Source organism: Argiope bruennichi, chromosome 4 (genome assembly GCF_947563725.1).
Source record: "Argiope bruennichi chromosome 4, qqArgBrue1.1, whole genome shotgun sequence".
Taxonomy (NCBI): Eukaryota; Metazoa; Arthropoda; class Arachnida; order Araneae; family Araneidae; genus Argiope; species Argiope bruennichi.
The window spans coordinates 88,469,182-88,482,963 of NC_079154.1; the positions used below are offsets into that span (position 1 = coordinate 88,469,182).

General features: G+C 25.1%; 1 protein-coding gene across 7 annotated transcripts in view; it reads left to right on the plus strand.

Annotated features, from left to right (window-relative positions):
• Positions 1-13,275, plus strand: part of LOC129965849 (regulator of G-protein signaling 11-like) — a 65,058-nt gene extending 51,783 nt beyond the window's left edge. For all 7 annotated transcript variants that reach the window (XM_056080074.1, XM_056080076.1, XM_056080073.1 and 4 more), the window contains 5 exons: positions 1,623-1,736; positions 3,353-3,556; positions 7,415-7,633; positions 8,891-9,106; positions 10,330-13,275. In XM_056080074.1, coding sequence (XP_055936049.1) covers positions 1,623-1,736; positions 3,353-3,556; positions 7,415-7,633; positions 8,891-9,106; positions 10,330-10,501 — 925 coding nt within the window. In that variant the 3' untranslated portion in view covers positions 10,502-13,275. The remainder of the gene's footprint in view (positions 1-1,622; positions 1,737-3,352; positions 3,557-7,414; positions 7,634-8,890; positions 9,107-10,329) is intronic.
• Positions 13,276-13,782: the final 507 nt, after the last annotated feature.

Sequence of the window (13,782 nt, forward strand, 5' to 3'; positions counted from 1 at the left end):
AAAAAAAAAAAAAAAAAAAATCATAGCATATATGTAATTTTGTTTCAAAGTGATAAAAAAAACAACAACTAATAATTAACTTTTTTATTTTATTTTCATATTTCCTAAATAACTAATTTTCCATAATAAGCTTCATATGTGCTGAATGCAAACGCGTTTCAGTAATTTTTTAAAAAAATGTAAGACTTTTAAGAACTTTCTTTTTTATATACATATGAAGCTTAATTTAATGCCAGAATTACTCATTAGTTTGTGGAGTGGTATTTCAAATGACACAAATGTTTGAAAATTTAAAATATAAATTCAGGATGTATTTTTATAGTTATTGGTTAATTTTTCAAAATTAAAAAAAAAAAAATTAATCTTATTTACAATCTTTTGGTTTCTTTACTAATTATTTTTAAAGTCATTAAGTACAACATTGTGAGCTACAGATCAACAAAATACATAAATAAATAAATAAAAATTGTCTCATATAGAAAGTAACCTTTAATATAAGAAGTATTTAAAATAATAATAAAAAAATGATGTAAACAGATGTAATTTTTGTTTGGCTAATTTTGATTCACTAATGGATGAATTGGTGAATTCACTATTTAAGAATCAAATTATGTATTTGATTTAGAGAAGGAGAAAAAAAAAAAAAAGAGAGAGAGAGAGAGAGTTTGATAAAAGTATAATGAAACTTAGGCAACAATACATAAAGAAAAATAATAATTACTCATGTTAACCTTAAGTCAAATCAAAAGTAGATATGCATTTTCTTTCTATTAGTTCATGAAAAGAAGGGAAAAAAATTATTCATAATTAGTACATGTGGGAATTGGATCTTTTCCCCCCCATCTTTATTAATAAAGATAATAAAAAAATTAATTAACTTATAAGAAAAGAATTTTAAATGAAAATTGTTCAGCTTAAATTCAAATAATATTCTTATATTACTTTTAAATGCATAATTATGACAAATGCATTATTTTAAATATTAGTTTGTTTTTGAAATATAAAAGAAATATTTATCTTCTAATTTTAAATACAGCTTTAATTATTTCTCAATCAAAGAATACATATATGCATGTACACGATTTTCATTTTTGAGATTCATAATTGCTGTCAACGAAAACTGAAATAATTTTCTGTAAAAAAATGTTATCTTTTCTTGCGTGTTCAATTTAGTAAATCAAATTTCTTAAATATATTCTTGTTTTAAAAATCTGTGCATTCTTTTGATATGTAAAACAATTCCAAATTTTGCATTATTAAATTTGATATTCATTTCAAAATTGTTCTATGTTTTCTTTATTCAATTGGCAAAATAATCACTTTTTTTTGTGTGCATAGGTGTGAGCACCATAAGTTCATTTGCAGGGGATGATCATTTATCAGATATTTGCTATCTATTTGTTAATTCAAAATTTATTTCTATAATCAATTTACCAGATAGTATCTTATCTCCTGCAAATCAATTTAAAATTTTTATTTTATTTGTTGAGGTAAGATTAAATAAGATAAAAATATCTACAAATGAAAAAAAAAAAAAAATGCTATGTGCTTTTATGTTTTGTTGATTTTTTAAGTGTGCAATTCTTAAAAATCATATTTCTTTTTGCCATTCTATTTTAAAGCCTTTTGAATCATTGTCAAGAGTACATCGAATTCGATGCCTTTGTAGTGGGTGTTTTGCCTTCAAATCCTTGGATAACAGAGGATACTACATTATGGACACTCAATAATCGAGAGTAAGAACATTATTGGTTCTAAAATGATATCTTTATCTTTATGTTTATTTATTTTGTTAATTTAATACATTTACTGTTTTGTTAAATATCCAAACTCCTCCCATTTTTTTTGTTTAAAAATTTATGTGTAATCAGAATGTATTGAAAATATATTTTTGTTAAGCAACATTTTCATCTGTTATATACTAGCTGAAACACCAGCACTGCTTAGCATGAAATTTGTATGTTTTTACTCATGAAAAGCTTCAAATGTCTTCAGTTGCACATACTTTAGCATATGTGAGCAAATTTTTAATCGTGTGTGATTTAAGAAAAATTATGAATCAATTTTATATTAGCATATGATAGAACACTAACTTGTCCAATAACTATTTTTAAATAATATATTCTTAATTTAAAGGCTTATTTTATATGAAATATTACTGTATGCAAAAAATCCCTCTATTGTTTTCTTGTTAAAAGCTTTAGAATCTTTTTAAAATCAACAAAAGGAATATTGTAAATATTTTTTTTTAAAAAAGTAAAAACTATTAAAAATTAAAGAAAGAGTAATTTATGTATTATCATTTGCTAGAGTATTTATACAGTTCCTAATTTCAAGCCTGATTGCATTTACTCATTGATTTAGAAAATTCTGAAACATTAATAAAAATTGAAGGAAAATTATCATCACTGAAAAAGGTGACATTTCAAATTTGAAAATTATATAAAAATATTTATTGTTGGTAAAATTTTGATAAATTTTTTATTAATTTAAATATAATTAAATTGTACTCTTTGAAAAGTTGTTAATATTCTTTCTTTTATCTTAAATAACAGTGAGCCAAGTGTGTTTGAATTAGACCTTATCTTTTAAGAAGAGATATGGAATTTTCATACTTTTATTTATATTAAGATAATATCAGAATGTTTCTGCATTTGATAAACTCATTAATTTTCTGAGCATTTTGTTGTGAAAGTGTATATATATTTTTAAAAAATCATTCTTTGGGAGTTGATATAATTTTTGAATTATATAGTCTGTGAAATGAATTATATTTTTAAAAATTCTAATTGGGAAACCTTTTTTAACAGAATCCCCTTCCCTCATTTTATTAGATGCACTTATTTAAGTTGTTTAAAATCATTAAAATGCTCAAAAGTAGAAAAAACAACAATTTTTTTATTTTTTTTTATTGCTGTGTGTGGGAAAAAAGCTTAAAATCGTAATTTCTACTAAATGAAAATAAAGCAGATATGTTAACCATTAAATAAATTTTTAGTACATTTTTAGTTTTCCTTTTTTTTAAAGAAGTAAAGTGATTTTTATTAAATAATACTTATGTTTATTTTGAAATTTTCCTTTGAAATTTTAATCATTTTGTTTTTAGTATCATTTGATTACTGAAATGTGAAGCATTTTAGAATACAGTTTGCTGATATTTAGATTATTTAATATGAGATGAGAAGTATGTTTCTTATGAGTTTCAATGTTGTTATGAGTTTAAATTGTTGCTATGTTTCATCATATAATCATCTACTAATTAAAAAAAAAAACATGTTTTGTTAAAATTTTCTATGCAATATTATGGTGTAGTGGTTGGCAATCTTTATTTAAATACTTTGCTTATGTCTAGAGTTGAGGTACCTACAGAGCAACGAGTAAAGTTGTGGGCCATCTCCTTAGAAGACTTACTTAACGATCCAACTGGGATTAAAGAATTTGAGCGTTATTTAAGATCTGAATACAGTCATGAGAATATCTTGTTCTGGAAAGCAGTACAGTCTTTGCGAAGAGGGGGCAAGTCAGATATAGAGAGGAAAGTTCATGATATATACAAGTAAATAAAACTTTTAAAATTGTGTTTTGTGAGGTTGATTTTTGTAAATGTTAAAATATATATCTTCAAAAACTCCTTTTCATTATTGGAGATGTCAGAATATATGTTTTATGAACTTTTTATCGTAAATATTACATTTTCAGAAAATTGCTATTTATCAAGTAGTTTACTTCATTATCCTAAAAGATACCACATATTATAAAGGTCTGAAATTTCATAACTTATGTAAACTGCATTCATAACTTAATAAGTTTAAATAATTGTATTTAGTTTTAGTGTAATTTAGAATAATGCCATAATGAGGTATAATAATTTTATTCTGTTAAATAGGATTAAATATCTCAGTTCCTTTTATGAGAGTACATAATATGTTATAATAATGTAACTTTATATATATATATATATATATATATATATATATATATATATATATATATATATAATCAGTTCTGTCTTTAATGTTAGTAAGAAATTTTTGCCTCCTTTACCGATAATGGTTGGCTGTAACCATTACTATAATGACTAACATCTTAGATTACTCTTTGGAGAATGCCTTAATTGTTTATAGTAGCTTTCTCAATCAAACTACAAAATATGTAAAATCTCAAATAAAAGTTAGGTATAGTTTCTTTAAATATGATGTCAATAAATAAATCAGATTCAAATAAAATAGGAATTAACAAAAATTATCATTAATGTGATTTACAATAAATGTATTTCATTATAGATTTTAAGTAAGTAAACAACAAGTTGAAATAAATGAAACAATTAGTCTAATGAACATCAAATGAGAGGGAATTTTAAATTCAAGAATTAGTTTTTTAACTATGAATTTCAGTATATATGCATTTGCATGGGCATTTGACAGAAAATAGGAAATCTATCTTGTTAGAGTTATCAACATACATTTTTTTTTTGTTTAATGGGCAAAAATCATGGAAAAAAGAATATTAACATTACTTCATAACTTTCAGTGAGAATATTTTTTCTTAATATTTTTAAGTATAATGTGCCAAAGTTAAAGCTGTGTATTTCAATAGATATGAAATACCTTTTTCTAAATTTGCTTTTAGTATAATAGATTCTCAGTTATCTGAGATGAATAATACATGTTTCATAAGTGAAAATGTGAGATAAGAGGTGGAAAAAGGTTTAATACTTTTAGAGAAAAATATTTTGCATCATCAGTCAAACAATATTTTTTATATTTTATATTTTAATCAAAAAGAGAAGTTGTATCCTCAAAATATTACTTTAGTCCTATCTTGGATAAAAAATGCTTAAAAGTATCTAAATGATTTTGTAATGTCAATTTTTTAAGTAACTGAATATAAGTTGTTTCCTTGTAGGTGCTGTTTTTTTTTTTTTTTTAAATATTATATCAAATCATTCAAAAAGTATATGTAATCAGGGGTGTTTGTGCTCCGGGGAAACCCCGGAATTCCGGGGATTTTGAACTTCGATACCCGGAAATTCCGGGGATCGTCGTTCAAAAGGAAGTAAGAATAATAATGAATTATTTATTTTGATCTGGGTAATTTTGTTTGCTTTGAAGGCAGAAAACGCAAGGTCAGTGTGTGTGGTGAAAACTTTTCCTTTCTTTCTCCAAAGGCAGTGATAATGCGTGAAAAGGGGGAAAAAACTTCTTTTTTGTTCTTTCCTTATTGCGAGTTATGACTCATTCCCCCGGTTCTCGGACATTCTCTTCTGGATTCTTTTCGGCAAGTAGGCGCGTCAGAAAAAAAAGGGAGAGACTTCGTTCGACCAGATGTGCGATCACGTGACCTGGGTTCAAAGGTCTTAATTTTGCAAAAAAAGTAATTCATTGAACTTTTATAATTAGGTCATTCAATACTTCATAATTGTAATTTTTCATTTCTCCCCCCCCCCTTCTTCTCGTAACTCCAAAATGTCGGTAGTAAGTCCGTAAAAGTTTCAGGGGGTTTTTTGGGGTCCCACAAACACCCCTGACTGTAATGTTCTTACATGAGATTTTCTGTTGTTATTCAATATCATTTAATTCATCTTTATAAACTATTTTAATATCAGTTAGTTCAGAAAGTACAAATAGAACTCTAACTGATCAAAACACAAAAGCATGCATAAAAAGCTGTGATAAAATTAATTTTGTAGCATTATTACTGTAGCCTTCTAATTGGTTTAGAGTCGCAAGCATCAATAGCTGTGAGACTGATTAAATATGACTTGTCCATTTAACTTTGATGCTTTTGCATCAAAGTTAAATGATGCTGTTAATTGCTTGGTTAAAATCTTAACTGTTCGACAAAATATAGAACAAATACCTATTTAACATTGGTAAGAACTACAAAATATAATTTTTATTTTACGATATTTACGAGTGTGCTTTTTAAAAGCTATAAGTATTTTAATAAGATTACATTTCTTGATGTCTTTAATAACTAATGAAGAAACAAATACTGAATGAAACTAGAAATATCTATTATTCTGTAAGTACACAAACAAATGGAATTAGAGAATGCTTAATACTTCATAACATAAGAAAACAAAGTGAAAAAAAAAAAGTTGGAAATAGATATTTGTTTTGATGTTTGGACTCTTTATTTTATTAAATTAATTAAACTGGTTGCTGTGGACTCATGTTTTTTTTGTATTAGTTACACTTTTATATCAACTAGAAATCATGGGCTTTCCTGGCTTTAATTAAATTAATATAAACTGACAGTTGAGAATTATGCCCCTATTTTCCCCTAATGTTCATTCTGGAAACTTTTAAGTCATTCTTTTTCCTATATTTTAAAGAGCAACCACAAAGCTTTTGCATTATGTCTCTTGGTTTAATTTTTTTTTAAAATTATTAACAGGATTCTGAATTGAAGGATGCTTAAATTGTAGCCATCTCTTTATGAAGTTAATGAAAATATATGTAGCTTTAATATAATTTTTAAATTAGAATTATTATAAATCTTTCAAATATACCTTGTTGTGTGTTCTGCTGCTTGCTGTTGAATTTGATGTTTAGTTTTATTTAAAGTTATATATTTATAGGATATGCATTTTTAATTTAATGTATTTGTTTTGCGAGATAATGGTCTATGTCAATTCCCTTTTCGTAGATTGTTAGAAATTTTGTTGTAATCTTTGTTGTTTCTGTATAGTTATAAATTATGTATGATATGTAAAATTGTTCCATTTTCAATGAAGTTTTTGGTAGCAATATTGATTTTATAAACTTAAAGAACCAAAAGAATCTGTATGATGCAAAAAGTTGTTTAAATGTTTGTAAATAATTGATGAACTTAAGAAATTCTTTTAATTGCATTTATAATCTTAGTGTTTTTTCAGCAATGCAATTCCTCTTTAAATTGATTAGATGTATCTATAATTTTTTTCCCCATCACAACATTTTATGTGTAGGATTCAATGTAAATTATTAATTTGTATTTATTTTGTTTATATAAATTGCTTTATTAACAAGCAATTTAGATTTTTTTTCCTTACTTTTAGTGAACTTTCATTTTTGATTTAATTTGTTTGAATCTTGTAACTTATTTTCAAAATTTGGAATTCCCAAATAGTTAAATGATATTAGGTTTTTAACATTTATATTATGATTTTCTTAGAATTCTGATAACAACCTATTTTAATTTAATGTTTCTGTTAAATGATGTTTGTTAAAATGCATTCATATCAATTTTCTGTTATCAACTGAAGTGAAAACTGATTGAATTGTTGCATTGCCTATTTTAGATATGCATTTTTTATGCATTGTATTGCACTTTTAAAATGCTCAACTTTTAATTAAAGAAAATTAATTTAAAGAAATAATGCTTTTAAAATACTTGCAAAATTATAAATGAATTATTTCTTATTTTAAAGTGAATTTCTTGCACCAAATGCCCCTTGTGAAGTAAATCTGGACAGTAGTACAATAGAAACTGTCCAAGAAGCCATGAGAAAGCCATCGCGCTATACATTTGATGCTGCCCTTTTACATGTGTACTCACTCATGGAGAAGGATACATACCCACGGTTTCTTCGATCAGCCCATTACCGAGATTTACTTCTAAATTCACTACATCCAGCTCAGAAGAAGAAGTAAGTATATACAGCAACATTTCTGTACGAATACTACAATAGTTGTAATATGTTTCATATCTTATTCTGCAGTGCCTTTGCATTAAAATATTTTCTTAAATGAATTTATATCAAATTAACTAAAACAGAATTGGAGAAATGGCTTTATTTAATTCTATTGTTTTAATTTTATTAAGATGCATTGTTAACTCTTCAATAAAGTGTTATCATACTTTAATAATACTTTATGATATTAAAGTATTATTATCATAAATTATTATTAAAATATTTAAAGTGACATTTTTTAAAAACTTTAACTGCAGCTTATTTGAAATTGTATTGTAGAATGTTTTTAATTTCACTAACATTGCTTGTTCTAACATGCTTAGTGTATTCTACAAATAATTCAAAATAAATAATTTCCAGTACAGCTAAGATATTTGTAATGTAATAGCAATATTTGTATTATTAAAAAGTAAATTCTTTATTATGAACAGGTATTTTGAAAATCAGTTTCTACATTTGATATGGATATCCATGATCACTTAACTCCATAAATTTAACATTTACAGTTTTTGTATTATTTTATCAGCATTTAAAGAAGATGAAAATGATGAATAGCATAATTCTTATTATTTTCAACCAGTATTTTAAAATGATTTTCATACATCATAATAAATTATAAATATATAAGTATTTAATTATAAATTTGGAGGACTTAGATTATCTATTATATTTTTAGATATATTTGATTTTTTTCTTGTCCTGAAAGTCCTAATCTGTTTAGGGTTTTTAGATATTTGAAGATATGTAATCATGTATTAATATCTGAGTTTAAAATGCATTTAAATATTTAACCATCCTTTATTATTTCGTATGGACAAATATGTATTTTTTATTTTTAGTGAATAAATTTCTATCCTCATTATTATGATTTCACCTTTTTCATTAAAATGAACCCTTTTTTGTTTCTAATATAAGTCTAAAGAATTATAACATCGCATAATAGTTTTAGTTATATTAATAACAAATCTTTCTTTCTTCTTCATTTGCTGTTTAATTTACACTAGGAAAAAAAAACCCTACATAAAATGTATATATTATTATGAGTTTCCTTGGTTTTTTTGTTAAAATATAGTCAATTTATAAATAAAAATTTGCTAATCATTTATAACACAAATTTTTCAATCTAAAATTGTTAAGAAATCATTAAATTATTAAGTTGTTTTGATTGTTTTAGTCCAATATTTTTATTATGAAACACTTTTTTTTCCTCAGGTTCTTCAATTTTGGAGCAGGTATGAAGAAACGAATGGCTAGTTCCGGTGCTAAAAGGAGACCTAATCCTAGTCACTTATCTGGTAGCTCTGTGGATCTGACACATATGAGCCACAGTTTGGAAATGGAAGAGCCATCAATGTCGAGTAGGCATTCCCACTCTACCAGTGATCTACATGACCTTGGCATTCCTGGAGAGAACCTTGCCTCCAGCAGGTTGGTGCTTTTCTATCTCTGAGATATATTTGTTGAATTGATTTATTCATATAAAGAAAGCAATTTAATGCTTTGACAAGTATGCTAAAAGATAAAAAGACAAATGATTTATATAATCTTATGAATAAAAGATTGCAAATGACATTTTTGTTAAGTTTTGTTACTCATATGTGTTTGATGCTTAATGTAATGTGCAGATTTAATTTGGTCAGTTAATTCTTCTATTAATGATACTGTTACTTAAAAATATATATATATATATATATATATATATATTAATCCCTTATATGATTTAATGTAGATATATTGATCAGAAATCTTGAAACTGATAGTTGGAGATTTGCTCTTTTATTAATTTTTTTCCTTTTAAATCATATTGAATCATTTTTGTAAATTTCAAGATATTTGAAAAATCATTGAAAATAACCTGATAACATAAATGAACTCCCTCATTACTTTTAATTTGCAACAAAATAAATTGAAAAACATAGATTTAACATATATGCTAGAATCATTTACAATATATGGATAGCAAATATGTATTTGTCTGCATGTAGTAAGTAAATTGAACTGATTGAAGTGATTTTTAATTCTGAAGATATGTTGTAAAACTAATGTAAAAAAAAAAAAAAAAAAATTCTAGAGTTTCGTAGTTATATGGTCAGTTTTGCAAAAATATTTTAATTAACTATGGAAATAATAGTTGTGTAATTTATATGTAACTTAATAGTTATATTGGAAAAAATGTTTTGAAATTTCTTTATTACTAGTTTTAATTTTTGGTCTCTTATTTAACTTGTTTCCTGTCTATAAAGATGGAATTTTGCTATTTTTCAATTACTTTCTTAAATACCAGTGTTCTAATGTTATGTATTCTTGCTATTGTTAATTACAATAGGCTATTTTAATGTTTTCAGAACTTAATTATTAGTTAATCCATTAATTTAATTAAAATTTGTTTATATATGAATTTGAAAAAAATTGATTTGCAGATCCCACAATAATAGTTATAAAAATGAATTATAAATGAACAATAAAAATAGAACATAATAACTAAAAATATAATACTATACTAATAATATTTTTTTTTAATTTATTAAATTTATCATTTGAAAATTTTATAGCAGTAAAATAAATTACTTACCATTCATCTTATTGTGATACTTTTCATTATGATTCACCACTGAAGTTGAAGCTGATAATTTTCTTTTTTTGTTTGTTAGGTTGTCTTCACCATCCAGTTCACGTGACAATGTACCGGAGGACAATCCCCATACTCTTCAGGTGCCCCGCCTTTCACCAGGCGGTGGTGAACCCGAAACTACTTTAGGGGTGTCTTTGACAGTACCAAGCCGCCCTGCCAGTGTTGTTGCACCCTGGGATATGGAGGGTTAGACCTCTTCCCTCCTCTCTGCGTTGGACATACTCAATGTCTAGAATGCCCTTAACATCGTTTACATTTCTTCAGTCAATTTCTATCTAGGCCAAGGAGCGCGAAATGGTTCGCGGTCTTTATTTTATGGTTCTCATGTTCATTTTTTGTGGAGATATTTTGCAGTAATACCTCAAAATACGAGAGTGTCATACTTTTTTTCAACAGTGAAAAAATTGTGATTGTATTTAATAATTAAATGTTCATTCTGTTTTATCAGTGAATTTTATAATTTTCATCATAAGTTGACCAGAAATTAGCATTATTCATTTAAATCTTAGAAATTATCATTACTATATTTTATAATTACTCTTCTTTTCATTGAGCTGTTGATTTTTTTTTTATGTCCATATGAATCTGAAATTTCAAGGCCATATTAAGTTTTAAGTCATTACATTATAAAGACTCTCCGTTGTAAATGGATACGTTGATTATTATATGTTGATATTATTTTTTTTTTACATTGTGTTGTTGAAATATTATAATGCAAGTTTTATGAAAATATAGTAACAGATATTACTTTTTTCATCCACATATTAAAGACTTGGATGTATTATTTACATACGGATAAACAATCTAACAGTGAGACTTGATGTTGTAAAATTTAGAATGAATGTGAAATGCTGCACAAAAATAGAACTTAACCTATAGGGCCACACACATTAATACAGCAGTTGAACTTAACTCAGTATTAGATCTTAATGCTCAATTACATATTGAGCACTGCATGATTAAGAAGTGGATCTTATAAATAAATATTAATTTTAGTTTAAAATTCTTTTGTTACGATATAGAAAAATTGGTTTTAAATTTGGAGGTTTGTTCTCTCTCAGGGTATTGCTAATTTGAAGATAAAAAAGCTTTATTATGAGGAAAACGAATTATTTTCCTTTGTGCTATTTTTAGTTGTTAAAATATCATTTATTGGATTTCATTTAAATGTGGTGAAAGTTTGTGGAGTTTTATTAAAACATGTCTGATTTCATTTAATTTTTAAATTGAAAATAGTATTATTTATACTTTCATCTAATTTTCTCATTTATATTGCTGCACTTTTTATCTCATATGTATGCTTCTAATATTGAAAAAGAAAACAGGAAATATGTATTATTATTAGTTAAATTGCATAACATAATTTGGGGTATATTAAGTTGTTATTTTCCTCAGTTTATTGCTTATACCAAAAAAAGGTATGTTTGGAATGTGTATTATTCTATTAAGAGAAATTACTATTAAGAGACTTTGAATAGAATGAATTTCTTATGTATTGGTGATATATTCTAAATAAACAAAAAAATGGGGAGAGGGTTCAGGTTGAGAAACTGAAAAATTTCATGATGAACAAATATAGTATAAATCATGGTGTCCACCTCTGAATCATGGGTAGGGAATTGAGATAAGAGCTAGAATTTGAAAATAGGGGGTTAAAAAAAAAGGTGCATTTCTTAAGAATTTGGTTCAGTGGCATGTTTGTCATAGCGTACTTTGTGATTCTAATAACTGTTGTAGATTTTATTAATTTATTATAGTAGAATGTGATACAGTGTTGTTATATTTAGAAATTAAAAGGATACATATACTGATCTCAGAGTGCTGTCATTTGAACGTGATACTAGTTCATAAGTGAGAGCTTTTCTTAAGTACCATGTCGAAAACAGATTTTTACATCATATTTATTGTCATTTGATGTAATAAATAATAGAAGAAAACATGGGAAATTTTATTCTTTTTGATCACTGCTGTTCTAACTTAACAAACTGGTTTTGTATATTTTTTGAACATATTTTTATATTTGCTGCTATTTTATTATTTTAATAATGAAAACTTCTCTTACAACAATTCATGGTAATTGTACTAAACTTCCACTCTGACATTTAACAAGAAAATCTTTATACTCTTATTTTTAAACCTTATATCTGCATTGTACAAGAATGGACAAATCTTATTGCGATAAAATGTAAAAGATAAATATGAAATTCTTGTAATACCATGATAATTTTTTATGTATGAAATTTTTTTTGAAGGCTATTGAATTGCTTTTAATATTAACAATGAAAAAGAAAATTATTTTCTTTGCACCTGTTAAAAAAATAACACTTATGCTCAATGTACAATTTTTTTTTAATTAATACTTTCAAATAGAATTTTCTGAACATTTACAGCAATTTTAGTTACATACCATCTAGCACAGAAAATGATAACTTTTTGTTTTATTATTTTACCATTTTGCATGCATTTTTATAGATAGCTATTATATAAATAAGTTTGTATGAGAACTTTCCTTGAAATTAAAATTATTGCCATTTTAAACATTTCCTTGCATGCATATTGTATGGCTAATTTAGTAGCAGTGTCTTCTTTTTCGTATAGGATCTAATATTTGGAATTAGGTTATTTATATAGAGACTATGAAGGTGCTTTAATTTAAAAATTCTAACATTTCAGAGTATTAATGCTCTAAGAGGACATGTGTACTAAGAAATTGTTGTTGAAGTTTCAATAATTATTATTTTCTATCAGATTGTATTACTAAGCATAGATATTATGTAAATAAGTTATTCATGAAATATTTATCTGTGCTCCTCTTGTAATAATGAACTAAACAACAGATCTGATTATTATTATTATTTCTGAAAGCGTACTTAAGGAAAGATTTGAGTACTATGAAAACTCCTCTTTCTGATTGTAAGGAGAGATGTTTGCCATTGTAATTGTAAATAAAATGCTTTTTGCTGAACTATGTTGATTTATCAATTTTGTTATATGCTCTTTTTTAGAGCAAACTGAGTTACTAAGAAGTGTAGTGATATCGAAACTTTTCAAAGTTGTGCTAAAGAAATTTTTTTATTTTGCTGTATGATGCATATTAAACATAATAACACTACATGATGTCTGTTTTATTGTATAATTTTGGTCAAATTTCACAGCAAAACATATACCTTAACTTTCATTATTATTTTGTTCTTGTTATTATTCATTATTATTTGATTCAAATTGAGTATCATATTTAAAAAAAATTATTAATGAAAAGTTTGAAAATATTTTTATCTTACCAAAAACAAATTTCATGAATCTTCCATAATATTGAAATTTACGGATGAATTCAGTGAAAATGCATAAAATTGGTATAAAAAATTTATATTAAATAAATTTAAAAATCAATAATTAAAAAAATTTAAATAGTACAACATAATAATAATTTAAAATCAATACAACATAAAATAGTCATATATGACATATTTTA